The 27,004-nt window shown below is 42.6% G+C and overlaps 3 protein-coding genes across 3 annotated transcripts in view; 1 reads left to right on the top strand and 2 right to left on the bottom strand.

Moving 5' to 3' along the window:
• Positions 1-14,756, top strand: part of uggt2 (UDP-glucose glycoprotein glucosyltransferase 2) — a gene marked incomplete at its 5' end in the record, with an annotated part of 29,491 nt that extends 14,735 nt beyond the window's left edge. The window contains 17 exons of the mRNA XM_079170154.1: positions 157-252; positions 414-516; positions 1,065-1,144; positions 2,296-2,485; positions 2,624-2,782; positions 2,899-2,984; positions 5,102-5,186; positions 5,346-5,428; positions 5,778-5,801; positions 9,473-9,577; positions 9,659-9,743; positions 10,258-10,440; positions 10,634-10,794; positions 11,772-11,886; positions 11,986-12,102; positions 12,683-12,854; positions 12,998-14,756. Of these exons, the coding sequence (XP_079026280.1) occupies positions 157-252; positions 414-516; positions 1,065-1,144; positions 2,296-2,485; positions 2,624-2,782; positions 2,899-2,984; positions 5,102-5,186; positions 5,346-5,428; positions 5,778-5,801; positions 9,473-9,577; positions 9,659-9,743; positions 10,258-10,440; positions 10,634-10,794; positions 11,772-11,886; positions 11,986-12,102; positions 12,683-12,854; positions 12,998-13,020 (1,867 nt within the window). The 3' untranslated portion in view covers positions 13,021-14,756. The remainder of the gene's footprint in view (positions 1-156; positions 253-413; positions 517-1,064; positions 1,145-2,295; positions 2,486-2,623; positions 2,783-2,898; positions 2,985-5,101; positions 5,187-5,345; positions 5,429-5,777; positions 5,802-9,472; positions 9,578-9,658; positions 9,744-10,257; positions 10,441-10,633; positions 10,795-11,771; positions 11,887-11,985; positions 12,103-12,682; positions 12,855-12,997) is intronic.
• Positions 14,559-22,158, bottom strand: dnajc3a (DnaJ (Hsp40) homolog, subfamily C, member 3a). Its single transcript, XM_079170153.1, has 12 exons — positions 21,937-22,158; positions 21,300-21,410; positions 21,063-21,187; positions 20,736-20,810; positions 19,753-19,905; positions 19,441-19,622; positions 19,236-19,355; positions 18,907-19,012; positions 18,692-18,812; positions 16,082-16,214; positions 15,777-15,925; positions 14,559-15,514 (listed from the first exon to the last, which is right to left on the bottom strand). Exons 1-12 carry the CDS (start codon positions 22,016-22,018, stop codon positions 15,366-15,368), a joined length of 1,506 nt encoding a protein of 501 aa, XP_079026279.1. The 5' UTR covers positions 22,019-22,158; the 3' UTR covers positions 14,559-15,365.
• A 957-nt stretch (positions 22,159-23,115) lies between these two features.
• On the bottom strand, positions 23,116-25,251 carry LOC306704167 (claudin-10-like; the record flags this gene model as incomplete). The annotated part of the gene is made up of 5 exons (XM_079170397.1): positions 23,116-24,242; positions 24,336-24,443; positions 24,576-24,657; positions 24,742-24,903; positions 25,020-25,251. 5 exons carry the CDS (start codon positions 25,249-25,251, stop codon positions 24,050-24,052), a joined length of 777 nt encoding a protein of 258 aa, XP_079026523.1. The 3' UTR covers positions 23,116-24,049.
• Between the last annotated feature and the right edge of the window lie 1,753 nt (positions 25,252-27,004).

The following is a 27,004-nucleotide window of genomic DNA, read 5'->3' as shown; positions in this document are numbered from 1 at the left end:
TCTCAGTTTCTAGTTCCAGTAGCCTTAATTGATTTATGAGGCTGCCTTGTTAACAGCCTGACATCACTTCATGTTAGCTCCTCTGTTTGACATCTTTCCCAATACGCAGCATTAATAAATGATGGACTGACCCGGACACGCCTCTTTTCCCCTTAGCGCCAGTGACTTAGTCATGAAAGTTGATGCCCTCCTCACTGCAGCCCCCAAAGGAGAGGTCAGGAGGGACGTCCACTTTGCCAAAGACAGCCACAGGTGGGCCGCGTTCTTTCCTCTGTTTACCCTCCTATTGGCTCCGCTGTTTACTTTTCCTTTTGTTATCATAGATCTGAAAATTTGCTCCACCGTCATGTCGAGCACTGCAGAGTCTGCTGAATAAGGGTTGTGTAACCTTGTGTTGCTGTTCTCCTCCTCAGCGTGCTCCGTCTCTCCCCGCGTGAAAACGAGGTTTTCTATGATGTCGTGGCCGTCGTTGACCCGCTCACGAGGGAGGCTCAGAAGATGTCCCCTCTACTGATCGTAAGCTTCTCCATCCACTACGAATACAACAGGGACACTTGTACAGAAACACAAAACGTTCTATCCTCACATGCTTATTTATTTCCGGTTATTTAGAAACAGTTTCCTTCGTGGGCTAACTTTGACTGGATTTTTTGACTGGATTTCCGCCTCCTGCATCTTGCAGGAGGCGGCTGTTGTCTTCAGTGTACACTTTTCCAGTAGTGTACTGTGGTATGCGGTAGAAATTAAGATGACAGCATCATAGGTGATTTTAAGGAAGGCAATGTGGTCATTACCACTGGCTTATTATGTTTTCGCCACTATTACATCACGAACGATGTCGTGTAAGGATATATCAATCAATCAAGTTTTACTTTAGTAGCACCTTTAAAACAAATCGAATGCTTTACAGATGAATGTGCTTCGTCACTTGATAAGAGTAAGAGACAGTGAAACTATGAGCTGCCTTCCGTCCTTTAGTTCAGTGGAAGGCTCTCGTGTATCTGCTGGGCTCTACTCTGCTCCTGTTTTCTATAACTGGGTCTCTTCCTCTGCGCCTCCTGCAGGTGCTCAGTCAAGTGGTCAATGTGAGACTGCAGGTGTTTATGAATTGCAGGGCCAAGTTGTCCGAGATGCCCCTCAAGAGGTAAGCTCCCGCTCCAGCAGTAATTACATTTTCCTCTTTTGCTTTGTTTGTGTATCCTCTGACCGCTGCAGACTTAGCATCTCTGCCGTGCTCTTTCCCTGTGTAAGATTATAACTGCACAGATGCGATCTGCTTAATAACACCACCTTATTGCTTTGGGCCTCCCCTTGCATCTCTAGGCAAATTGCTTACAGCTTGCATTGTTGCGGTTCAAGACATAGAGGAAAAAAAGATTAATAAAAACAACAAATGAAAGGTTTAAATTGCCCATTAACATTCACACCACTGAGTGAATTCATTATCATTATGTAATTTGGGATGTTTTCTTTTTTTATTTGTTCCATAATGGGTTGAGTCAATTGTAGTGTTGGTACGACAGAACACTTCCAGGAAGTTTACCCTCACTTTGAGGCATACGGCAACCTCCAGTTTACTTTTAAATGCTTTAGAAACAGGCGGTCTTAAAAATTACTATTTGAGTACATATTTTGCCAGCCAATTCAATTTTTTACAGGATATTCAACCTTCGTTTTCTTTCTTTACTGGGCTTGTACAAAGGCAATAAAGTTGCCCATGAATATGAGATATGAGTTTACAGATAATTACAATCTCTCCTTGTGGAGGTTGGTTTATGGCTATTTGCCAGTTACACCTACAGTCTGTGGGCATATCTATGTATTACACTCGTTTTCTTTTTGATTCTCAATTTCATTTAATTTGTACGTCCTATTATGACTCCTCGGTGTCAACAGGCACCCTTAGGAAAAGCAATTAGGTCTGTGACAACTCTGAGTAAAGACAAAGAAACGGGACATTTCTGGTGCACAGACCAGCACACATATTTCTATTATTGGCCAAGCAGGAGCACCGGCAGTAATAGTATTAGATTCTTTACTTTGAGGAGATTGTATATACCCAGCTGTCACAACAGAGCCCATCTCTCCTGTCCTAGAAAGGAGACTATTGCACAACATGTCATGCTTGTCAAGAGGACTGCGTTTGTTGGGTGGAATTGTTGACTCCAGTGGCAAAAAGTCCTGCAGGATATCCACCTCCTCAGGGCTTACAAATTATCTTTTGTATTAATTTGTAGTTATTTGTAGCGCAAGTACACACACATTGTGATCATTCCCGTTGGTCTGTCTTCCCAGCTTTTACCGCTTCGTCTTGGAGTCCGATGTGAATTTCTTGGCCAACGACACAGTGTCTCCGGGACCAGTCGCCCGGTTCATGGAGCTCCCAGAATCTCCTCTTCTCACCCTCATTATGATCACACCAGAGAGCTGGATGGTGCAGGCTGTCCGCAGCCCCCACGACTTGGATAACATCCACCTGCAGGAGGTATCTCGCTTCTTACTCCCTGCTACTAGCGGTCTTAATCATCCCCCCCCCCCCCCCCTCTTAATTAGGGCGGTGGAGCATTCCAGCGATCCCTCCCCTGTGTTTTGTGTTCTCCTGTAATGTGTGGTTTCCCTCCAGGTGAGCGGGGTTGTGGCCGCAGAGTATGAGCTGGAGCACCTTCTGCTGGAGGGCCACTGCTTTGACCTGTCAACGGGCCAGCCTCCCCGGGGACTGCAGTTCACCCTGGGCATGAGTCGGGACCCGCTCATGTACGACACCATCGTCATGGCTAACCTGGTCAGCAGCTTCATTAATACTAGAGCTGCTAGTGTTTTATTTGCACTGGTGCCAGGGTTGTGTGAATTTAAGGCTCACAGTAAACACTCAGACTCCTTCTGTTTCAACCACAACAGGGATATTTCCAGCTGAAAGCCAATCCCGGTGCCTGGATCCTAAAATTACGTAAAGGCAGATCGGAGGAGATCTATCAGGTTCTCACGTGAGTTCTACAAACCATTTTTAATGCAATTGTTGTCGTTTCCCAACTCATTCCTTAATATCTTTTTGAGGTAATGATGCTAATTAGACGGTTTCACCGGTAGCTCAGGATGAAGGTTGTTTTCTGCTACCTCTCCGTTTCACACGGGTAGCTGTGAAACCCATCACTATGGTAACATGGAGAGCTGCTGACACCGTTGCAGTTCAAGGTTTTGATGAGTACAGGGAGTTCTGCTCGCTACAGAGGGGAGAGAGAGAGAGAGAGAGAGAGAGAGAGAGACAGGTAGGAGGAGAGAGGGGCGCTCTCAAAGAGAAGACGGAGTGGAGGGATGATTCAGCTGGTCACCTGCAATGCCATCCAACCCAGACAGCAACATATCAGCAGCAGAATGTGTTTGAGTTTGGACGGCGTAGGTGTCAGAGGCTCCGTATACCAGACAGAGTACGTTGGCGTTGTCTAATTTCCCCGGACAAAGAGAAACAGTGTGGTGCTTTTTGTTGCTTTGATGCGTTTTCAAACAAAATAAAAAATGTCTTGCCTTGTATTCTTTTAATTCCGCACTTATACTTCAATTAAAATGTATTGTGGCACTTCCTACTTTGATCTAAAACAAATGAAATCCTTATTTCACAAAGGAACTCCGAGCTCATCAAATCATTTCTACTTAACATAACAATCCCTTTCAAACAAGTCTGAATAATGGCTCCAATCCCAACCATCTATGCGAGTGTGCATGATCAGCTGTAGTACATCGTATTAGTTGTCCCTACAATCACAGGTATTGTCCTCTCTGGCTATCCTCACACAAGATTTAGGACACATGCAGCCCCTCGGTTCCTCTGGAATCATATCAGACAAGTAAGATTTATTCCCCAATCCTCCAGGTGAAGCTAAGAGGTGATGTCATTTTTCACCTTGGCAGTGTCATTATTCTTGTGGTTAGCGGCACTCTACTCCGGTTAGGTGGGCGATCAGAGTCTAGTGGGAGTGCCCGCGCTCTCCGTTTCCAGAGCCGGCATTTTTTTTCCCCCTCTTCCAGCCCAGCGCTGTCTCGCCCTGACAGCGATGAATGAGACGGCCAGCTCTCTTCTTCTCAGAGCAGGGATACAGATTGATCTCTGGTGCTTTTCTAACACGAGCCCTAAAGGCTACGTGTGCACCAGGGACAGCAGAGGAGGGGGGGGAGGGGGGCAGAAAACACAAGCGGCACTTTGGGCCCAATGAGGAGGGAGCATTTATCACAGTGATAAGGTCAGGGGTTTTTTTTTGCCTTTAGTAAGCACTGGGGTCGTAATGGCTCGCTGTGCATCACAGCCTATTGCTCATCTCTTCCATGAAGTTTGTCTCGGGGGGTTTTCACCATGAGACCCCGCAGATCCTGCCTCCCGAAAGACATTCTCCACTGAGCGGATCAGTCCTAAAACAATTCCAGTGAAAGGCCAGTGTTGTGCCATCAATATTGTACACAGTTTGTCATTAGATCTGCCAGTATATATACAGCGTGGCTGCAAAGTAGATCAAATAATGGTACGGTGATAGTTAATGATGATGATAATCACGGTGATCAGTGGCAGCTGGCCCAGGGTCTGTCAGTGGTCCGTCCATCAGCTGCGGAAGGAGCCGATGCGGCGTATTCGTCCTGCGCTGCTGTCATGGCTAAAACATGTGAACCAAACTCAAGTCACTCACACAAATATTGTGTTTCACCCAAGTACGCTATTGAAACGGAAATCTGACACTGATTGGTTGAGTGCTTATATAATAATGTAGCCTACAAGCGTTTAATTAAGTGGTGATATAGATATTTGCAGTAATGTACGTACTGCAGCGATTGGCCTAAAGGGGGATGGTCAGCTGTGTCACACTGAAACATCTAAAAACTCGCCTGCAAATATCAGCATCAGTCGGTTTTAGATGCTCCATAGCCAATGAAATGGCTTCATTAAATCTACGACTGATTTCTTGTTCTAAAGATACTTAACAAGACATTATTTAGTCTTCCAGCTCCACACAGTGTCTGTGGCTTAGTCTTATATCTGGATTTAATATAAAGACTAATCGGTACCTCTCTTTGAGTCTTAAGCAATCACTTTCACACTCTTGATCCACTTTTTCAGGCATGATGGAACGGATTCCCCTGCAGATGCCGGTGACGTCCTTGTTGTCCTGAACAGTTTCCACAGTAAAATCATCAAAGTCAGAGTGAGTTAGTTTTTTATATTGTATTCCTCATAGCACTGGACATCGTTCAGCGTACAGCTCAATGCTCTTCAGCAGGTCACGAGTTGAGGATGTTGGGTTTAAATGTACACAGTTTATCATGAAATCACTGACTGTTTTGTGTCTACTTCCTCATTGTAGGTGCAGAAAAAGGCGGAGAAGATGAACGAGGATCTTTTAAGTGAAAACAGTGAAAGCAAAGGCATATGGGACTCTATAGCAAGGTGAGTAATCGGCGCTCGCATACAGTCGCAATGTGATTGGTTTCAGGAGGTTTTAAAACCCTCCCTCAGCTCACTGGCAGTAACGGCTGTGAGCTCATTGATTGGTGGGTTTGCTGAATGTGCTTCCTGTTCATCAATTACACGTTGTGGTTTCAGGAGATCGTATTCCTCCCCTCGATCCAGACTGCATTATTATGCTGTAAGAGCTAGTCTTGCAAAAAATATGTGCTTCTGTAGGTATGTGTGTGTTTGTGTGTGTGTGTGTGTGTGTGTGTGTGTGTGTGTGTGTTTCCCCAACATTCCCTAACTGTGTGATCCTGTCTCCTCACTAAACGCCTGCTGTGTGAAGTGTTTGGAGCACTTTTGAGAAAAGGTAGGCCGTGTTTAACACCTAAAACATCTTCATCTTCATTAGCATGCAGTGGTTTTTGATGCTTTCTTTAGGCTCAGTGAGATATTCTAACAGGATGTGGTAATAATGTAGCGCTGTGTTTAAATATGTTACATTTTCACGTTTTCCTTTTTGGATTCATTCATTTATTTATGTGGTCATACATATATGTCATGTCTCGGTCTCAGACAAAGAGGACTCCGGATTCTATTTCAAGACCATAACTACGGAGATGTGATCTGATTTATTCACATGATTCTCACTAACATCGTGGTTGGCGTGGACGACATTTGGGCTCCCCTCTATAACCCGTCTCTGCCACGACCGAGGAGCCAAAACGGAGCTGAAAGTGCTATAAACGGGCGGAGAAATAGATTTATGATTGAATGTAATCTTTCCCATGGCATGTTCGCTTTTGAGTAATGAAAATACTCTTAAACATTAGAAGGTTAAATAGACGGTTGAAGAGAATGGTTTCAAGAAACATAACTGCTCCTTGAGTGCCGGTGATGGATGTATCTAAGATGTACTCAGATTTGTCTGCATTTGGAGAAAGGAGTGAACTTTATTACGGCACGATTCCATTATGTCCTCCTTTCAGAACGAGGGTACATGAATCTCAAGACTTAGAAGCCACTTGCAAAAGCGAGAGAGACTTTAACCGTGCAGTAAATGCCACACTGTGCCCAAATATTCTTTGTCATGCTCCAGAGTATAACCGTAACGTTCCCACCATCCAGTGAAAGCAGCTGGTTTCAGACGAACACGTTAGTAGACTCATAATGATATATTAAAAATGTTTGCACAACATAATAGTGGCAGGCTTTGCCAAAGTAAAGCATCCGTTGTGTAAACCATGACTGGTGAGCGTACAAAGTAAAGATGTCTTTGTCGTAGTATTGTAGTAGTACTTCATGTGGCACCTTTGTTGTAACGGGACTGCATTGATCTCTAAAGCATTAGTGAGGTGGATCCGTGCAGTAGCAAGTCTAAGTGACAGAGTTGTTACACATTCTCTCATCTTTTAAAGAGACTTTTATTCTCTCTGTAGAGTAATAATGAGTGAGAATAGATTGTTTTTCCTATTCTTTCTTTCTGAGTCGCTCCTTTGTTTTGTGATCTTTCGTCTTTTGAGCATTCTCTCTCTTGCTCTCTTCTTTGTCTGGGAGGAAGATGAAGGGAGGTTTTTTTTTTTTTACTTTCAGCCGGGGGAACTTTGAGGGTTTAATGTCTTTTTTTATGCTGCGCTGAGATCAGAAACTCTGGGGCCACACAGGGTGAGAGAGAGCTTCAGCAGCTGTGTTACTACCTGAGGGACTTATTTAGGTTTTCAGCTGAAGCAGCGCTCCACTAGTAGTCATGAGGCCTTGGAGAGTGTTAGATGGGGCCTTGGCCGCTCATGTTTTTTCCAGATTAAATCCAACTAATGCTGTCTGCATTAAGAGTTTGTAGATGTGTTGATGGTTACAGTATGGGGAAGGAATGAACGGGTGAGTTTTTAAAAATGATTTACATGCAGTGTAGCGGGTCTTCTTTCTTGGCAACATTTTTTTGGGCTACTAAATATTAACCAACAATATCTCACAGAGTCTCATCAGTTGCTCTCAGTGGAGCTGACTCATTTATGACTTTTGTGACTTAACGTTTGTTTTCTTATGACTTCACACTGTAGACTGCATGCCATGATCGCTACTGTCCCCAAAGGTTGTCTCCTAATAGAGTTTATTCTGGTGGTTTGTTCTGGCTTTGTGACTGTTTTGGGGACAGAAGTAGAATTCTGTCTAGTTGGTGCTGTCCGCTGCTCAGGATTTACTCAGAGCTTTGTGGATCCTTCCAGAGGTCCAGATTATCTCGAGTGAGTCAGCCAAACAGGCTCTCACCTGACCCTCCAAAGCTGCTTATCGGGGGGGGGGGGCACTCTACGGCTGGCTTAGCCATGGCAGACAGTCGGCATCCCCACACGCTGCAGATGTGTGTATGGTGACTCCCCAAAAGCCAACTGGGAAGAGAGAGAGAAATTCACCAAATGTTTTCAGACGGACGGACAACACTGCAGCACAGACTACGGTGGTCTGTGGGCGGCCATTGAGTCTGTGTTGTATGGATGTCTCTCTGGTATGTGCATGTCAGAGCTGGTTTTAGAGGACACACAGAGTCGGACAGTATTCTCTCTCGCTCTCGCTCTCGCTCTCGCTCTCGCTCTCGCTCTCGCTCTCTCTCTCGCTCTCGCTCTCTCCTCTTTTTCTTCGTTGTGATGTGAGTGTGGGAGAGACACCTCATCAGCAGTCTGTTACCGACAAGGACACACAGTTTGACTGCAGACACATCAACCCTCCAGCACAAGTCCTGATTTCTGTCCGCTAAATGTGCCTCGCATCACGAGCCACCGCTCAGTAGTGGAGAGTGTGTGGAGAGTGTGCTTTAAACTTTCTGTATCTCAACACAAAACCATTTCCATAAAACGAGTTGGTATTTTCAAATGTCTTACTTACTTACTGACATGAATGTATTCTGAAAGTTAATGAACTGATTTGATAGGCACCATCTTTCGCGTGGCTCGCCTTACACCAAAGTGAGAGGAGACGGAGAGGCTCTACAATTACCAGCATGATGTAGATGTCTGCTGATGTGTGTTTGGACCGTGTCAGAAGAACACCATGTCGTGTGCTATTTTCGTCACTGTAATTAACGAAAAGCACCCAAATAATGCTCCCGTACAACTCAATCACACAACCCCCTCTTTAAGACGTTTTCCTTGTTTGCCCATTGGAGGAACTGGAAGTATCAAATTAGGATTTCTTCACTAGTTCATGCAGTGCAAATGAACCGGGTTGGAGACGCGCACACACACACACACACACACCGTTCATTCAGTTACATGAAACACTGTAGACAGTTTCAAACTTTTCTCTCTCCTAATAACTTAACTCCCTCAGGGGGATCCATTCTCTGTATCTTCATCCAACAGCAGTGTGTAACAGCAGTGTGTGGTAGGGGGTCAGGCAAAATGGCGCCTGAAGCGTCACATTTTTAATTGCGGCGGGATGTGTAAGACCAGTCATGATTATTCATAAATCTTTTGGTTAAACTATGCAACCACATCACCACATCATCCACTATATTTTTCTTTAACCTTTATATGTTACTAGTACAGTACTGAATATGAATTAAAAATAAACCGAATGTGCTTCTGTGCCTTAACTAACGCTGCACGTCCCACCTGAGAATACTAATCTCAGGAAAAGCTCCTCTGGACTTTCTGCACCGTTACCAAACGATCAGCGTGTGTGTGTGTGTGTGTGTGTGTGTGTGGGGGGCTGTTTAAAGGGGGCGAGAGGAGCTCATAACACAGTTAACTATACTGTATGACAATGCATTTTTCTGCAATTTCCAGCCCCAGTTACTCCCGGTCCAGCACACGCTGTAGCTTTATTCACACAATGGTCCGCTCTAATACAATAAATGTTTATGTTCTCTGCAGGAGAACTTCTGTCAAATCACGTCTAAATCACGTCTTTGTGTTATCATAGTTTCATTTAAATAAGGGCACCTCAGTTTGCTGCACAATGTTGCATGGTTTGTTGAAACAACATACAATACTATAGGACGATACTGTGTTTCTCAGGACTCATGTATTATGGTCTCCTTCGCAGCATCACAGGCGGTGGCTCCAAGAAGGAGGATGGAGAGAGAGCGAAGGAGGACGTTCTCAACATATTTTCTGTGGCCTCGGGTCATCTGTACGAGCGCTTCCTGAGGTTAGCTCACTGTCACCTCACAAGCACGCCTACTTTTCATTCCTTTTAGCCCCGGTCCTTCACTGTTTTTCTACGTTTCAGAATAATGATGCTGTCCGTCCTCCGGCACACCAAAACGCCCGTCAAGTTCTGGTTCCTCAAGAACTACCTCTCTCCATCTTTCAAGGTACCCCCCTCTCGCCATGGCTCCATACAAGCGTTCTTGTTTTCCATCTGCTTGTTCATAAATAACTTCATCTGCCGTTCTTCTGAGCTTCATCTCCACCAATCAAAGGATGTATCTGTGGGTAGTTCCCTCCTTTGTAGTGGTGTGTGTTCAATGTTCTATAAAGGATCATCTACACCACGGCCTCTGTGACGCTTATCGAGTTGCACAAAATGAAAGAAAAGCAGTTTGCATGAGTTATGTTAATGACATCTTTAGTGGATACACGTTTATTTATATAGTAAGTCCAGATGTCTTGCACTATGTATATTACACCACTGTTAGCTTTAGCCTTGCATTGTGAATTCACTAACTAACTTAACGTCTTAGCTGGCTATCAATGTTGGCCACACAAACTAACCAGCATCTGTTGTCTACTGGGCATCATTTAGCAGTGTGTAATGTTTAGTTGCCCAACATGTGCTCTTGTGTTTGATTTAATGAACCCCTGGTGTGTTACCTTTGGTGCGGTTAGGAGACCATCGCTCACATGGCAGAGAAGTATGGCTTTCAGTATGAATTGGTTCAGTACAAGTGGCCCCGGTGGCTCCACCAGCAGACTGAGAAGCAGCGCGTTATCTGGGGGTACAAGATCCTCTTCCTGGATGTTCTGTTCCCCTTGGCTGTGGACAAGATCATCTTCGTGGACGCCGATCAGGTGAGGATCAAATCGAAGCGACAGAGCTAAGAGCTGTGTGTGTAAGTGTGTGTGTGTGTGTGTGTGTGTGTGTGTGTGTGTGTCTGAAAGTGAGAGACTCGCCTATATGTCGGTCCCGGCGACGGTGTGAAGATTGGATGACAGCACGGATGAAGTGGCGTCAGTGCTTACCGATGTTCCCGCTCTCTCACAGATAGTTCGGGCTGATCTGAAGGACTTGAGGGATTTCGACCTGGAGGGCGCTCCTTATGGCTACACGCCATTCTGTGATAGCCGCAGAGAGATGGAAGGCTATCGCTTCTGGAAAAGCGGCTACTGGGCCTCGCATCTAGGACACAGGAAATACCACATCAGGTATACCTCTTTAAAAAACTGTGAAGGGGAACATAGCAGCACACTACTTCTGGCAAGATATGCAGAATATGAAATATCACCATTCTGAACACTGTGCCTCTGCAGCCACCTTCTTTCTCGGAGGTCATTCACTCAGTGTGTCTAGTTGTAGACGCTCATGACTTGTTTCTGTCCTTTGCAAAGCAGAATGATCGGAGTTACCACTAATCTCACCGTACTCGTCACAAGTTGGCTCCATAAGAACCAATTTGAACATTTCTTTTATTTGTCCGACAAGTGAAATTTCCAAGATTCCTTTGAGCAAGCTGAAATCAACTTAAACACACACCATTAGGAAAAAAAACGACGAAATTGTGGCTGCAATAAACTACAGTACGGTGTTCATCCAGTTTCCATGGTGATTGGAGCTCACCACTTATAGTTGCAGTTCTTGTGGCTATTTTTATTGAGCATCAGACACCTGTAAACTGTAAATCTGCCGTAGTGCATCAAGCAATAGGTCTGAAAGCGTGTGGCGCTGAGTTCTCCCTCAATGTGCTGAACAGAGAGTGCAGAACTCGACGCTTCACTGCCAGTGATTTGATTGGATGCCAGTGATTTGATTGGATGCCAGTGATTTGATTGGATGCCAGTGATTTGATTGGATGCCAGTGTGCTGCTTGGCTCTGTGGGGCGGGACAAAAGCAGAAAGGGTGTATAATGTGCATCAGTGAGGGAGAACGCACGGTAGTGAACCTCCTCTGGCACACTTAAATCTAAAAAGTGAAAGTACACAGTCTACGCGGTTGGGTTTATTAATATGCCACGTCAGATACAATTACCGGAGTGTGCCTGGGGTCTTTCTCTTTATTGAGTCATTATTTTTTTGTTTTTATGAAGGCATTCCTGTGGGCTTTCCCTTTTAGGAAATGGTTTTCTCACACCTGCTTATTATGTCTTCTCCCCCCCCCCCCCCCCCCCTCATATATTTCAACCAGCGCTCTGTATGTAGTAGATTTAAAGAAGTTTCGAAAGATTGCAGCTGGAGACAGATTACGAGGCCAGTACCAAGCCCTGAGCCAAGACCCCAACAGCCTCTCCAACCTGGACCAGGTCTGTAACTCTTACATGATGCAGTTTGATCTCCAGGCACCTGTTGTACTGTCTTCTTTGTTATAATGAACCTTTACGTTTGCTTTCTGCTATTTGTAGGACCTTCCCAACAACATGATCCACCAGGTTGCCATCAAGTCTCTTCCACAGGAGTGGTTGTGGTGTGAGACGTGGTGTGATGACACCTCCAAAGTCTCAGCTAAGACGATAGACCTGGTGAGTCCCAGAGCCACTAGACCTACACCAATGTGGTTGGCAAAGCTAACTCTGGAAGTGCTACATAATTCTTCATCAAATCATTTTTTTTCCTTTTTATTTAGATAATAAAATCATTTTTGTCTTCTTTTTTTTAATCTTTTGTGTTGAAAAATGTTTTTACAAACCACTTTTTTCCACCACGGTTGCAGATTTCTTGGTTATAATAGTGAAGTGCAGCTGCTGCAGCACTAAAAGGCCGAGGCCCATTCCCAAACACTAACGTCCATGAGGCACTTGGCATTTAGAAGACAACGGTGGAGCAATCCTGTAGTCTCCTAAACTAATTCATAAGACGACTGGACGGGCTCCAGCAGACTGCAATAGGAATTATTGTCTCCTCGTGGTATAGGACACCACTTGGTAATTCAGACACAAGACATTGGCTAATGTCCTTTTAACAGAATTAGAAATCAAATTAGGGTTAAAATGCTCGCCACAGACTGTGATGGGAATGACAATATGACTTGCTGGGAGAAAGTGGCACTGGTGGTGCAAATGATGTGCTGTGTCTGTGCTTCTTTTTCTTTTTTTGCTGCAGTGCAATAACCCAAAGACCAAGGAGCCCAAGCTAACGGCCGCCGCGAGGATCGTGCCCGAGTGGGTTGAATACGACAACGAGATAAAACAGCTACTGGGACAGGAACAGGAACAGGAACAGCAAGACACAGCGACACAGAAACACACTCCTCCTCCCTCGCAACATAAAACAGGTCACTAAAGAAACACTATTTACGTCCCATTTTATGAGACAGAAAAGTAAAAATGTACCTTTTTGTATAATCCACTTCTCTTGTTGGCCATATGTTTATCTCTCTCTCCACTGTGCTCATTCTCCTCATTCTCTGCACAGTAGAGGACAGACGTGATGAACTTTAATGGCTGCCAGCATCGTTGTGCAGAGGGAAGGACCTTCCTGTGAAGCTCGGAGACAGACGAACCCTTCTAAACATAGCCGTGGAGCGTTGCATCCCCAGCCTCAGAAGGATATTTTCAGAGATGCCATATCTGCGTCTGCAGTCGATATACGTCTTACAAAATGAACACGTGGTGTAAGTGTTAACTGTGAACTTGTGCTATCAGCACTTACAATCAGGGCTCGGTTAGTTTGTGGTTACGGGAGAATGAAGTGAACACAGAATAGTGGGGTGAGGTCAGTCAAAGCGCTCTTATTAGGTATGTTTAAAAATACATAGTTGAAATTTATTGCACTGATAATGTATGCAAAGAATCTAATCGTGAAGGCACATCTCTGAGAATCTAATCTCAAAGTTTAATGTTTGTTATTATGGAAAACTTTCCAAAAGCTGATGCATTTAGGTGCTCTTAATTTGAAGTTGACTAAAATGCCCAAACCAAAGACATAAAGCTCGTCTGTTTTAAAATTTCATAACAGGCAGCAAAGTTGTTACATTTCACCTTGGGGACTGTATGACTATTATTGGGTGGCATTTTTATTTTTGCTGAAGGAAGGATTGTCTCGGGAACAATTTGTTTCAAGTCTATTTTAGTTCAGCCTTCCCTCGTGACATTTATTTTACAGAAATGGGATCAAATGTTTACATCAAAAGATCTTAAAGGTACGGTAGGATCAGTTCTGCACACACGTTTCCTTCAGTCCACAAATACATCTGAACGCAGTGATAAACTTGTTTTTTGATATTTGATATTTAAAATTGCTTGGGAGTCTCCCGCTGCTACTCGGGAACATCACGTTATCTCAGGCAACCCCATCAAATGTAATGAATACAAAGTTTTACTATTGGGAGCGCGAGGCTGTCGTAGAAATAGTTATAAAAGTTTGAAGAATATCAGTTTAGCTCAGCAGCCTCTTGCTTTACACGAGGGTTTTTAATAACATTCTGTACACTTTGATGATCACTGTCCAAGGTTCTGATCCTCTGTGATGTGGTAGATGACTGCCCCCCCCCCCCCCCCCCCCCTCCCCCCCCCCCCCCTATACTAGTGAAGAATATTGCTCCTTCTTCCAACACACATATCAGATATTTGATCTCATACAGGCTAATGAATCTTATATGTAGTCATTCTCGAGTCCTTTAGCAGTCCCAGACCGGCCACAAAATGATTTATGTAGTAGCTTTTTTATATATCTTGGGGGGGGGGGATTGCATTTATTTTTTTTTAAGTCAAGTAGAAGGTTTAGCTCAATAAATAAGTCCCCGCTCCAATAATTTCCCTGCTGTCCCTTAGAACAGACAAGTTACGGTTTGTGAACCAGCCCCTGAACAGAAACCGTCCATCTGTAACTAAGGAGCACTAAGGAGCACTCAGCAAATCATCTTGTCTCTACAAAGTCATGTGACGCTACATGTTAGATGACTTTGTTATTAAGTGGATCAAAGAATCTTCATTTGCACACTAAAGGTCATGGTTTATGGATTTTAACTTATTACAGTATGTTTACATCTTGCATACATTCAGCTTCATTGTATTACGTCTTTTGATTTTTCTATATTCATATTCCACAATGAACCAGTGTTGTTTTGTCTCAGGAATAACAGGTTTTGCTGCTCAACCGAGGCCAGCTGTAGTTTTTATTCCCGTCTTAAGTTACAAAAAAAAAAAAGGGTACTGACCTCAGGACGCCCATCTTTCACTGTGTCAAATGTTTGTATTACTGTCTGGTAATAAAAAATAAATCTTGCCACAAAAGTCATTACAAAATCAGTGAATGTTGTGTGATTGATGTGAAAGGTCTACAATGAAGGAATTGGTTCCTCACAATAAACCGTTTGATGTAATAATGAAGATTTAGCATTTCTAAAAGTGTAGCAAAGTCACCCTCCAACCGCTCCATACAGCAATACTCGGTCCCCTCACTTTCATTTAAAAAAGGTACATAAATAGGTCTTTATTTACATTTCAATAAACTCCATTCATATAAAAATAGTACTGTACCTATGTACAAATTAAATCTTACGAATGGATATTAATTGTAGAGTACAATACTTGGAAAGGATGCGAAGTGTCAGAATGACTGCTAAAAGCTGCTCCACACATGGCACATATTTGTTAGCATAGCAACAGACCTTCCCCTGAACGGAACTCAAAAGTTGTATTCTTCAACAACAAAGATGCATATTTAATTAAGGTCACTGAATTAAAGTCACAATTTGCGAGACATTCCTCATGCCAGCGATCTCCCTTTTAAAATAGGGAGGAAGATACACAGTGTGCTCCAGCTGTGCTGAACATGAGCTTCCTCAGTTGTAGTTGAATTTAAAGTTGAAGGGTCCGGAGCCAAACGGGTTGAAACCCTGATAGCCCTGGTGGAAGTGCTGATGATGCTGTCGACCCTGCTGGCTCTCCGGATCCATGGGATCCTCCCCTTGGTCGAACTTGGTTCTCATCTCTAAGAAAGATATCACACGTCAGTAAAGAGCAGCTTATATATTTAAGGATAGCTTTTGAACTAGATATCAATCCCAAAACGTTATATTAGTCCAATTAGGAAATGAACATGAGTTGGGGTAAATATGGGACAGTGAAGTTGGGGCTTAAGGGACCTTGCATAATGACTGATTTATCCTTAAAGCAGTGAGCTGTTCTCAGCAGCCCCTCAGAGGCCTGGCATTTTCTGAGAGACCGACAGTAACAACCGGAAAACGTCTTACCCGGGTCGGTGAGAACCTCTTTAGCCTGAGCGATGTCTATGAACTTCTTCTCGGCCTTCTTCTTCTCCTCTGGATCCTGGAAGTTGTCCGGGTGCCACCGTTTGGCCAGGTTCCTGTAGGCTTTGATGATCTCCTTTTTCTGGGCAGTTCTGCGACAAAAGGTAAACAAAAGACAAAAAGCTTTCTAATGCAGTCTTGTAAAGTAAACCATTTATAATAAAATTAAAAAGTACCCCAATACTTCCCCTCTAAAATACTCCTACAAAACAGAAGTAAATAAAACAACTCCAGCGATCAGTGCCCACCTCTTCACTCCCAGGATCTTATAATAATCCCTCTTGAGAGACTGTTTGAGGAGTCGCTGAGCTCTCTCCAGGCCTTCTTTTATCTCACGGTCGTTCTCACTGTGTTGCGCCGCCGTCTCATAGTCCTGAACAGCTGGAAAATAAAAAAAAAAAAATCAGTATCGCTTAGTCATCCAAAGCAGCCTATAGGAAGTGAAGTACAGTATTTAAAAGGCAGTAGAGGGAAACACAGGACCTCAAGGCCTCGTAGTGGAAAGCAGCCACCCTGCTGAAGTGTCTTTGAGCAAGGCACACGGTAAGGTCACGTGTCCGAGCCTCCAACTAGACGATGAACCACGCAACCAGTGTTTACTCCAGTGTTTCTTTACATCGCAAGTAGTTGTTTGCTGCAATATTAATGCTCTGAATATCATATTTTAAAAGATCATCAGTAGTAGTAAAGTTAGTGATGTCATTATAAACAAAATCAACAGTCATGATCAAAAAACATGTACAGAAAAAGCCCAGATTGAAAATAGTTCGGACATTTATAAAACATTGCCAGAATCATTGGTATTACCAAGTTTATTACAAACATTATTTATGACCAAGATAAAAAGTGTTTGACCGGTGTCCTTAGCGATCCCATCTCTGAACATGCTTGATCTCATGCTACTAAAGAAGCCATTTTATTCCCCATCACCTTCAGATGGTGTTGCGGCCGCTCCAGGCTGTTTGTGTGCTCTGAGGCTTGTTTACCCTGTGAGGCGGCGCACTGGGGCCGATTTAACCCCCGGAGAGTGTGACAGTTTAACAGCTCGTATCAGGTACGGCTGATGTGTTCATGCCATGTTGACCACAACATATACAGCTCAGTACGGTATTACTACGCTGCTGACCGTTTTTTTTAAATATGACATGTTGTTTGATCCTCTTATTTTAAATAAAAGCAACCATATTTTTGAGTTATAAACCATGCGGTTAACTGGAACATTATGGATGAATTTAAGGCAGTTTGTTGCTTAGATAATCTACATAATATCAAAATAAAAAGGAAAAACTGTCCCAAAAAAAATACTGACATTTTGTTTGGGAATGTGCACTTGTGGCAATAAACAAATAATGCCCAATTCTTACTAGGATCTCCCATGTACTGCATGACAGCATCTCTTTTTGTCGGATGAACTGCCTGTTCAGCCATATGGAAGGCTCGGGTATTAGATAAAAATGTTTAGCTGATGTAATACAAATCAATAGGATTATTGGAGCCTGACGCGATGGAAACAGTTCAAATTTTTATGAAAATTGAGAAGATAGAGAATGAAAAGACTGGCCAGGCCTCCACCATGTTTCCACAACTTTGAGTGTCTACCGATATCAATCCTAAACTTATTTTATTCCTCTTAAAGCCTGAGGGGCCCTCAGTCACTCCCACATCGGGTCCCCAGGGGAGACCCCACCGATTGAGCAGTGTAAAAATGGCTGCTCTCCTTTACCTGCTAAATTACCATTAAAATGATGCGTCCGGGTATAATGTATATGAAAATGATTCTATAGGAACCAGGATGGGACATTGAATTGGCCCTGAGCTGTGTGGGATGGATTAACATACATTTTAAGATAGATGAACATAAAATATAGAAAGAGATTTTCACAAAAACACCGATGGGCTGCTTGCAGAACATCAGGCGACGGGTAGAACGATGGCTGAGACAAGAACTATACCGGAGGATTTCACCATCTGTGACTGGACGTTCTACAATTTGACAACAGAGAGGAGAGAGCGCTGTTTCAGCCTAATTCCTCCTCTGCTAGTGAAGGCTCTATGGAGATAGTAAGTGCTGTGTGTGTGTTTCTCGGTGTGTGTGTGTGTGTGTGTGTGTGTTGGCACTGCCACTGAAGAATGGCTTCAGGCTTGATTAACAAGTAATTCTGCATAATTTCAGCCAGCAGTGCAGCGCAGCATTTTGCAGGTTATACTTCTAAACATTCTAATTATACTGTATGGATACATGTTCTAACACATGCCGTTTGTCTTTTTTTATGCTTTAAACATAGTGATTATACGCTTTAACACAATTAGATGTGGACACGGCTGTATTTATCTACATTTATTCTATTTAGTTAAACTCAGAGTGGGCTTGGTGATGAAGAGAAACATTGTGTTAAATGAGGCTAAATGGGATTGGATGAGAGCATCACTGTTCTTTATGCTGCCTGACAGCATTGAACATTAAATCTGTATATTTTTACTTTTCCAGTAGACATAAACACATTCCAACAAACAAAATCAGATGGTAAGATGCTTATATGATATTTCATTCATATTTTACTTTCACTGTGTATTTTTTCTTTCATGTTACAAGGACCCCCTGTGTGTGTGTGTGTGTGTGTGTGTGTGTGTGACACCAGTGTACAGCAATAGAGTTAATATTATTACAACATACACCCACCAGTTGATTTAGTACTCCGAACTAAAATGGACTTTCTCAACTGAAGTTAATTAATTCCAAGTGGAGGTTGGTAGACCCGCTCAACAGCATTTTAGTGTGATCCAGGCTCAGAGTGTGGAAAATGAAATGAAAATATAAATAGATCTTAACAACCTACAGCTACACCTGACAGGCTCACCTTCCTCATACTGTTCCTCTTGGACATAAGCCTCCGCTCTGTCCTTCAGCACGTTCACGTTCTCCGGATCAGACCGGAGGACTTCGCCACACACCGACACAGCTCTGCTAGCCTGCTGGCCCTGCTCACACACACACACACATAATAAACAATTAGATGCATTGCAGGTCAAAGAGTGAGTTATTGCATCCCATGGTAGCAGTGAGGGGGCTTACATGAGCTAACGCATGGCACATGCGCTCCTTGGCAAGGAGAGCGATCTGGTGCACATTGGGCTCGGTCTTCATCACCGCCTCGTATTTGCTCACTGCGTCTTCGTACCTAGAGCAGAGGGAACAGTCAATACGGCCGATAGCAATATGGATCATTGCGCCCACAGACATGCCGCCCTGCTACTTGCTTTGTTTAATCTTGAGAGTACGATATCTTGTGTGTGTGTCAAGTATAATCCATTCAAATTAGGATGCGTTTTGCGTGCCAGTTTATGAGATCAGAAAGTCAGAGTGCTTGGAGGAGAGAATTGCCTGAACACACACACACACACCTCTGCTCTTGGATGAGTTCCTCTGCGGACCGGATCTGTTTGTTGAGCTTCTTGACCTGCTTGTAATGGCTGTAACACTGCTTGTGATCCGGATCAAGCTTCAGGCACTCGCGAACCTCACTGCAGATCACACGAGACGAGGTGGACGGTCAGAACAGGACGATTCGACATCTTACCTGATGTACGTCTGCAAGCGAAGTCTTACCTGAGGGACATCTCGTGGTCTCCGAGATTATAGTAGATGGTGCTGAGTTTGTAGAAAGCCTGGGTATTGTCATTCTTTAACTTGGATGCAGCTTTCAGGTCACTAATGGCTTTCCCCATCTCTCCCATTACAATAAAGCACTCTGCTCGCATCTCACGAGAGGCCACGTCCCAAACGCAAGTCTGGAACCGGCAGAAAATATACCTCTTACACAAACGGCAGCACTAGAAATTATACGAACGCTCCGTCAACTCTGCGGTGATTAACATGGACAATGTCATGCTCGCAATGCTGAGGAGGTAGATTTCTTACCTCAATGATAGTGTCCAGCTGGGCAGCAGCTGTCACATAATCCTGGCTGCTGAAGCTGCTGCGCGCCTGAGCCACCAGTCGCTGAATTTCATCCGCCTTCGTCAGCTGACTCTGGGCTTCCCTCTCGTCTTTGTCGCTGGGGTTGGATTTCAGCTGGAACATTGTGAGGCACCACATTAGATGGCATGCTTATGGTCGTGATTAAAGCAGAGAATAGTATCCATTCCAACATGAGTTCTTACATTTCTGAAGAGCAACACTTATACAACGTGGTGGACCGCTGAAGCAGCAGGACAGCACGCACCTCTGGCCAGATCCTTCAACTTTATACCCGCAAAACGTTGCCCTCGTAAAACTGCACACGCTCAGATAGACACTCAGAAAGTGACCGTTTCACTTTTAGTATTTAAAAACTACAAATCATACAGTTTAGCAGCCTGAACACGTTGATAACTCTTTCAACCTGAGGCTTTAGATTACAGTCTGATAACCACTGAGCGTCAGCCTAAATAGAATAAAGCTCATCAAAAGTTTACTCGTTTTTTGTGGTTTTCAGGTTAATGAGGCTGCAGGCCCGCCGCATGATGATTCACATGCAATCCCCATATAAAAAGAAGAACTGCCTCCCCTGAGAGTCGAGCAGCTTAAATGGAATCTAAGGACTAATAGCAGATACAACACGGGCATTCGTGTCTTCTGGCAGTGTCTCAGTAAAACAGTAATTCTAATGGAAAATGCATTAGCAAGCTACCTTAAAACGATCCCTTAAGGTTCCCTGCCAATTTCATTATCATCTACATCTTTCACGATGGCTTATGGGTGCAGGGTGTCCCTGTTCTCTAAGGTCTTATGTGGCCGTGAGTATCTGTTTTTAAACTGTAATACCAGGCTTACAGATCAACACTGACACCTCCTGGTGATCTCTGCTTCTCGAACAAAATAAGTGATTTCTTAAGTCTGTAGGTGGCTATTCCAATACTTACCACCTTCTTATAGTCACTCTCTGCTTCATCTAGTCCCCCCTGCTTCAGAAGGAGATTTCCTCTCTGGAGGCGTGCCTGTAAAGAGAGAGAGAGAGAGAGATTACAAATATTCTGTAGACTCACTGACACAGATGGCATCACCAACCGGTTGGTTGACCAGCTGTGCCCGGGGCTGATTTAAATGTTTGCACAGGTATCGTTATCGACAAATAAACCGGGTTTTGTTCTATTATTATTTGTTGATGTGAGCTTCTCACATAATTCTGTGCAGTAGGACATACAACCGGGTGCAAAAAAATGATTCAGACCGATGTAAAAGAAACTCACAGATGTGAAGTCTGGTTTGAGTTCAATAACTCTGCTTAAATCTGGCAGTGCAGACTTTGACTTCCCCATTGCTAGAAACACTGTAGCTCTCCTGTAGTAGGACATGTAGTTCTTGGGATCTCCATCTGACACAAGGACACAGTAAACATAAATATACAGGTTTCGAATTGAATCTCTTAAAGTAAAAACTAAGGTAAAACATTTTTATTTTTTTAAACCTCAGCCTGCAGCACTTACCCACAGCAGCATGGAAATGAGAGAGAGCATCAGCTAGCTGGCCAGCAGCGAGCAGTTTCTTCCCCATCTCCAAATGACTGTCCACACTCCCATCCCGGCCACATTTCACTCCTGAAACAAACAACGTTAACGTTAATAAACTAGTACTAGTAGCACCATTACGTTACAGTACTCCTCTCTAGACGTATTCCCATTAATTAGTTAACTGTTGACAATGACAGGAGGCAGTGACAGGAGGCAGCATGTCAGTAACAATAAGAGAGAGAGTACTTTGGCATAGGTTAGCTAACGCTAGCTGTCATATAACGCTAACGATTGATATTTAAAGTTAGGTTGGTGAAGCTTACGCGAAGCTAACGTTACCAAAGTGGCAGTACACGTGTAGCCCAAACTATAACTCGCTATAGTAACTTTCACTAATGAGATACCAACGATATAAGTTACATTAGTGATTATAGCCAGCTTAACGTTAGCCAACTGTCATCAACTAAGCTAACTAACGTAACCGTTGACGTTAGCCATCAAACTACAAGCAGGCTGTCTGAATCGTACTCAAACTTCAACGGTGGTTTAATGGTGACGTTAATTAGCTTGCTATCGCCAACGCTTGCCAAGTTAAGTATAGTCGGCTTCTTACCTTCATATCTCATGTCAATCAAAACAAGAACATATGGGATGTAAGTCAGCAATCTGTGAGCGACATGGTCGATGGAAACCATGGTTCGACTTGCATCAGACAGGTCCAATCTCACGTTGTCTCACTCACTTCAGCCCGGTGTTATTCTTTACTAATGTTTCGCTTAATTCTCAACAGTCCCATGTGTTCACCGCTATTTATCCAGCATTGCTCCTCTTTCCCCAGTCACAGCGGACCAGCGTACTCCAGCGGCCCGGTCGTGTGTGACTGTGATTGGCTGGATTGTTCAGAAACCACCGCCCACCTCCGTTGGTTCAACAGAGAGGAGCCACGGCAGCACAAGACCTGTCATCGTCGTGTCTGTGTGTGTCTGTGTGTGTGTGTGTGTGTGTGTGTGTGTGTGGATTTGTTTTTCTATATTTTGGGGAACCACACGGTGTGGGGTCCAATGGCTTTGAGGGGAACAAGGTGCTGGTCCTCAGAAAACAACCATGTACCCCAATATGTTAATTTATGCTGGCCTGTGGGACATAAAGTGTGCAAGAACAAAGTGAGCTAGTGGTGGGGAACAATTTGGGCCGTAAAACTTACAGGTAAAACCTCAAATGTGAGGGCCTCTGGCATACTAGTGCCACTATTCCAGTTAAAGCTGAATTATTTGTTGTTTTCCTACGCTATAGTAAAGCTGTAGAGGTTGGAGGGGGCTGATACAGACAGATTTCCTCTATCATCATGCACATTGTTTTGAAGCAGAGGCCAGTGGTTATAACATGAATTATAGAATAAAGCAGGCTGGACTTAAATGAGTAGTCCACTATTTGGTTGGCAGCCGGTGCATATAGAAAGCCCTGCTACTCATACATTGTTTATGATTATGCTGGGCATGGCAGTTTAAGATTTAGACACTGGCACATCTGGGCACACCAGATTTCTTGAGAGAAAAAAAAACAGTTCTTGTATGCGTGAGAATAAGTGTTGGAAAGAATATTAAAATCCTCTTGTCACATTACATTTATCACAAAATACTGTGTAAAAGATATGATTCTGGTGTCAAGTTTATATACAAAATACAAGATACTTTCAAGATACAATATATTTTATTAATGCTACGCAACTGAGTTGGTGGTAAATAGTATACTGGGACATATGGTTCTCATGAGATCGGTAAATTAGGGAGCAGATATTCAGCAATGGTGGAAATATTCAGATGAATGAGCAATTTTACTGTAAACGCACTCATTAACATACATTTTACAAGTAAAAGTCCTACATTCAAAATTGTACTTAAAAGGCCAGAGTGTACCATTCAGGGGGATATATTTACAGGAATGGAATATGATATTACTACGTTTTCCCTTGTTTGTAATCACCTGAAAATAAGATTCATTGTGTTTGTGTTACCTTAGAATTAGCCGTTAATATCTACATATGGAGCGGGTCCTCTTCACAGTGTTGCACCACCATGTTTCTCCAGGAGCCCAGAACGGAGAAACGCTGGCTCTAAAGAGGGTCATTCACTTTTTTGCATTGACTGCCATGTAGTTCACCTAAACACTTGGGAGAACAAGTTTAACTTGTGTCGCAATATGCATCCTCACCACTAGATGCCGCCAAATCCTACACACAGGCCCTTTAAGTAAAAGTACAGAAACGTGTTGTTAAAATAAATGTAAAATGACTCTTTATGCAAAATGGTACCCGTCAAAATTCTACGAGGTCCATTTAGAAAAAAATTCCGTAAAGCGACATTACAGTCAACATAAAGTCCAAGCATTATTACAGTAGTTACATCTGTGTGCATGTTTCATACATATAGTTCTATTTATACATAGATAAAGTAATTATTATCTACATTTCTTTTAACTAATTATTAGTGGTAACAACAACAACAACAGCAAAAAATCTAAATAATTACACATGTTTTGGGACTTCAATAGCCCAGATCCAATGCTTTTCCTTCTATGACAAGTTAATATGTCTGCTGTGGAAAAAGGCCATTTCTAACTAGGATATTAAAGCTCAAATATGGATTTTAATATTAAATGATCATGGAAATAAAGCCACACATATATTTCATGGACAAGGGACAGAGACACAGAATATTGAAAAGCGGTCACACATATGCATCTGTAGCTGTCGTCTTGGTAGTTGTGGTGATTCCAGAGACGCTGCTGTCTCTGCTGCCACTGGCGGTCCCTGATTTTCTGCTCTCACTAGTCACTGTGCGAGCTACAGAAACAATGCTTTTATTTGTCGGAACAACCGTGTAGGCATCGGGGAACTGATAGTCGGGGTATCTTTTTGAGCTGTGAGGTTCAAAGTCAAGAAATGGGTGGTTACTTTTCTGTAGATAATAGAAATACTGGAAAAAAATATCAGTGACAGTGGCAGAACATTACCTTGACTGGCACCCTTCCCTCCCTGCAAAGATACTGTAAATAAGGCCTCCAACAACAAGTAAGGTGGAGCCTCCCCAGCCGATAAAGACGCCAACCCCTATTTCAAATCTGGCAATAAAAACAAGAATAATACATAAATGTACAATTCTTCCTTGATAGAGTAATCTGGTAAATGTTGATGCATGATATAAGAGGAGTTTGTTGTATATTTTATCCATGTCACTTGAAAATTATACGTACTTTTGAGGTTTGAAGTTAGGGTCTTGAAATTCTGCTCTAATTTTGTTTCCATAGTAGGAGAAAGCGATCATAGAACACAACCCTAAAATAATAACAACATATTGATGTTAACATGAATTTTATAGTGTATGTGACTTATTTCAAATAAGTCTGTGTAATGTCTTACCTCCAATAAGGTAGTTCATGCCCCCAGCAAAGGTTACTCTTGCATTAACAATCTCTGATCCACCAATCTTAGTGCACTTCATTCCCACTAAGACCAGAACTGATCCAAAGAAAGCCAGGATAATAGCGATGATGATGAGAGCACGGCACATGTGAATGTCCCCTGCCGAAGAACAGCAAAGTAATAATACACAGCATACATTAGAAGGTGTAGTAAAAAATACTAAGGATCTTGTTTTTATTCATCATCATGCCTTGTGCTGAAACACATTTACTTACAGTTCAGAGCAAGCATTGATGGAATTCCCTTGCAGTCAGATACTCCAGTTGAATCGGATATACAATCCTTCCACAGGTTGGAGAAGTAGTTTGAGGTGGTCAACACTATGCTGCCTACCTCAGACCATGTCCAGATCTCTGTGGGCATTGTGGAGCACACCAGGATCCATCCTGATACACAGACAACAAAGCAGCCGATCTCCATGTACATCACCACAGTCCTGTAACTCATGCTTGCCTTGAAGTTGAGCCTCTATCCAGAGAAAAATAATATCCAACGGCTCCTGAACACAAACTGGGGCCCCACAGGAAACACACCCACGAGAGGCAAAACTTGGTTTGTGTACATCATCACATGTTTTGCCTTGAACTGTAATTCCACTGTTTTGTGATGCTCACTTTGGTGATGTGTTTGTTGTTGGTATAATACACATGAGCCTACCAGCATGGGTTAGGTCTTATGTACCATTCAGCTCTTACTGCAGATGCTGTGTTACAGTCGAAACATGCAAACAAGGCAATGGCAAACACATCAAACTTTTATTTTATTACATCCTCGAATGTTAAAGGATTTATAAATGATGAAACTATTTTGTTACACATTGATAATGTTGACAGAAGCATAATACACTCATATTTGTGTAAAAGGTTTGAACTGAGAATATGCTGGTGCAAAAAGGCGAGAACTATCATTGGTAAAATGACTGAGTAATACACTACATTAAATAGAGACAATATTTTTATTAAGAAATAATGAGGGCAGATTGCTTTTCACAGCATAAAACACAGACCCTAGAGTGATGAAAAAAGCCCACTAGTCATTCCTTGAATTAGTTCAAGCTGAAATAACAGCGTACTTTGGACATACTGTAAATTGCGTTGGTACAATTGATATCAGGAAATAATGAAGGCAAAACATTTCTGTCATTTACAGAGTAAATGTGTATGTTTTGTATTCATTGCCATTAATATGTAACTTTGCTCCGGCAAGAAGCAGTTTGTCCTTGGTTTTTATCCACTTCACAAATGTAAGTACACCAAAAAGACCAAGAGTTAACCTTAGCAATCCTCGTACTTCAATTAAATTAGGCAAAATATTTAGAAAAAAAACATATGTATTGTTTTAGTCTATTGGTCCTCCCAATTTATATCCCTAGCCTTTAGAATGCTTCTTGTATTATTCAAATTCTATGGATGTCACTGTAAAAATGTACTGACGAATGGGCAATGATGCTATTTATTTATTTATTAATTTATGAGATTCATTATGTTTGACTTGTGACTATTTAATGCTAATAGCGGGAGGGTAATATTTAATGTATAATGACACTGAAAATGCTCTGTGACAGATTAAGACTTTTAATCTTCCCTTTAAATATGTTTGATGACACTGTGCGATCTATTAGTATAATATCTCTTAGATTCACTTGTTCCTGTCGATCTTCTTTTTTTACTTTTGGAGAGATCTTAGATTACATGAAAGTTATTTAGGATTTATTAGTACCATTATAATGAGTTACTTTGTATATTTTTTACACTGTTTAATGTTATTGTCTGACAGATGACGTACATGATTTGAGTAAATTGAGGGTGATCATCAGTATTTGGTTGATTGAGGCAGCTCCTGTATGTGTGTCTTTATAGATACATATATATATATATATTCTAGTAATCTAGTAATGGTGCTGATCATATACCTGATTAGGTCAGACAGACCAAAAAGTGTTTTAGATTTAGATTAGTTACAAAGATACAATCAACATATGGAATAGAAAATACATACTTTGCCTACATACACGACACAAGGCACAAGGCATTTGGGACCAAATATTTTCTAATTTTGTTGTTTGATTATAATACATACATAATCCTAAAATTCAATGCAGAGCGCTACGAATTACGAATTAATACCAACAAATTGTGCTGCTATTAGACATGACCAAGTTTCATACAATGCAATATTCAGTGCTTAATATTCACATCCC

Source organism: Pholis gunnellus (assembly GCF_910591455.1).
Source record: "Pholis gunnellus genome assembly, chromosome: 12".
Taxonomy (NCBI): Eukaryota; Metazoa; Chordata; class Actinopteri; order Perciformes; family Pholidae; genus Pholis; species Pholis gunnellus.
This window is presented reverse-complemented; position numbering and strand designations above follow the sequence as displayed.

Bases quoted from the DNA above. Each gene is read 5' to 3' on its own strand.
- dnajc3a (XM_079170153.1), bottom strand. From the start codon at position 22,018: ATGGTTTCCATCGACCATGTCGCTCACAGATTGCTGACTTACATCCCA. The intron at 19,623-19,752 runs GTAAGAAATCTA...TGCCGGTTCCAG, and splicing joins AGCTGGACACTATCATTGAG to ACTTGCGTTTGGGACGTGGC. The intron at 18,813-18,906 runs GTAAGCCCCCTC...GTGTGTGAGCAG, and splicing joins TGTGCCATGCGTTAGCTCAT to GGCCAGCAGGCTAGCAGAGC.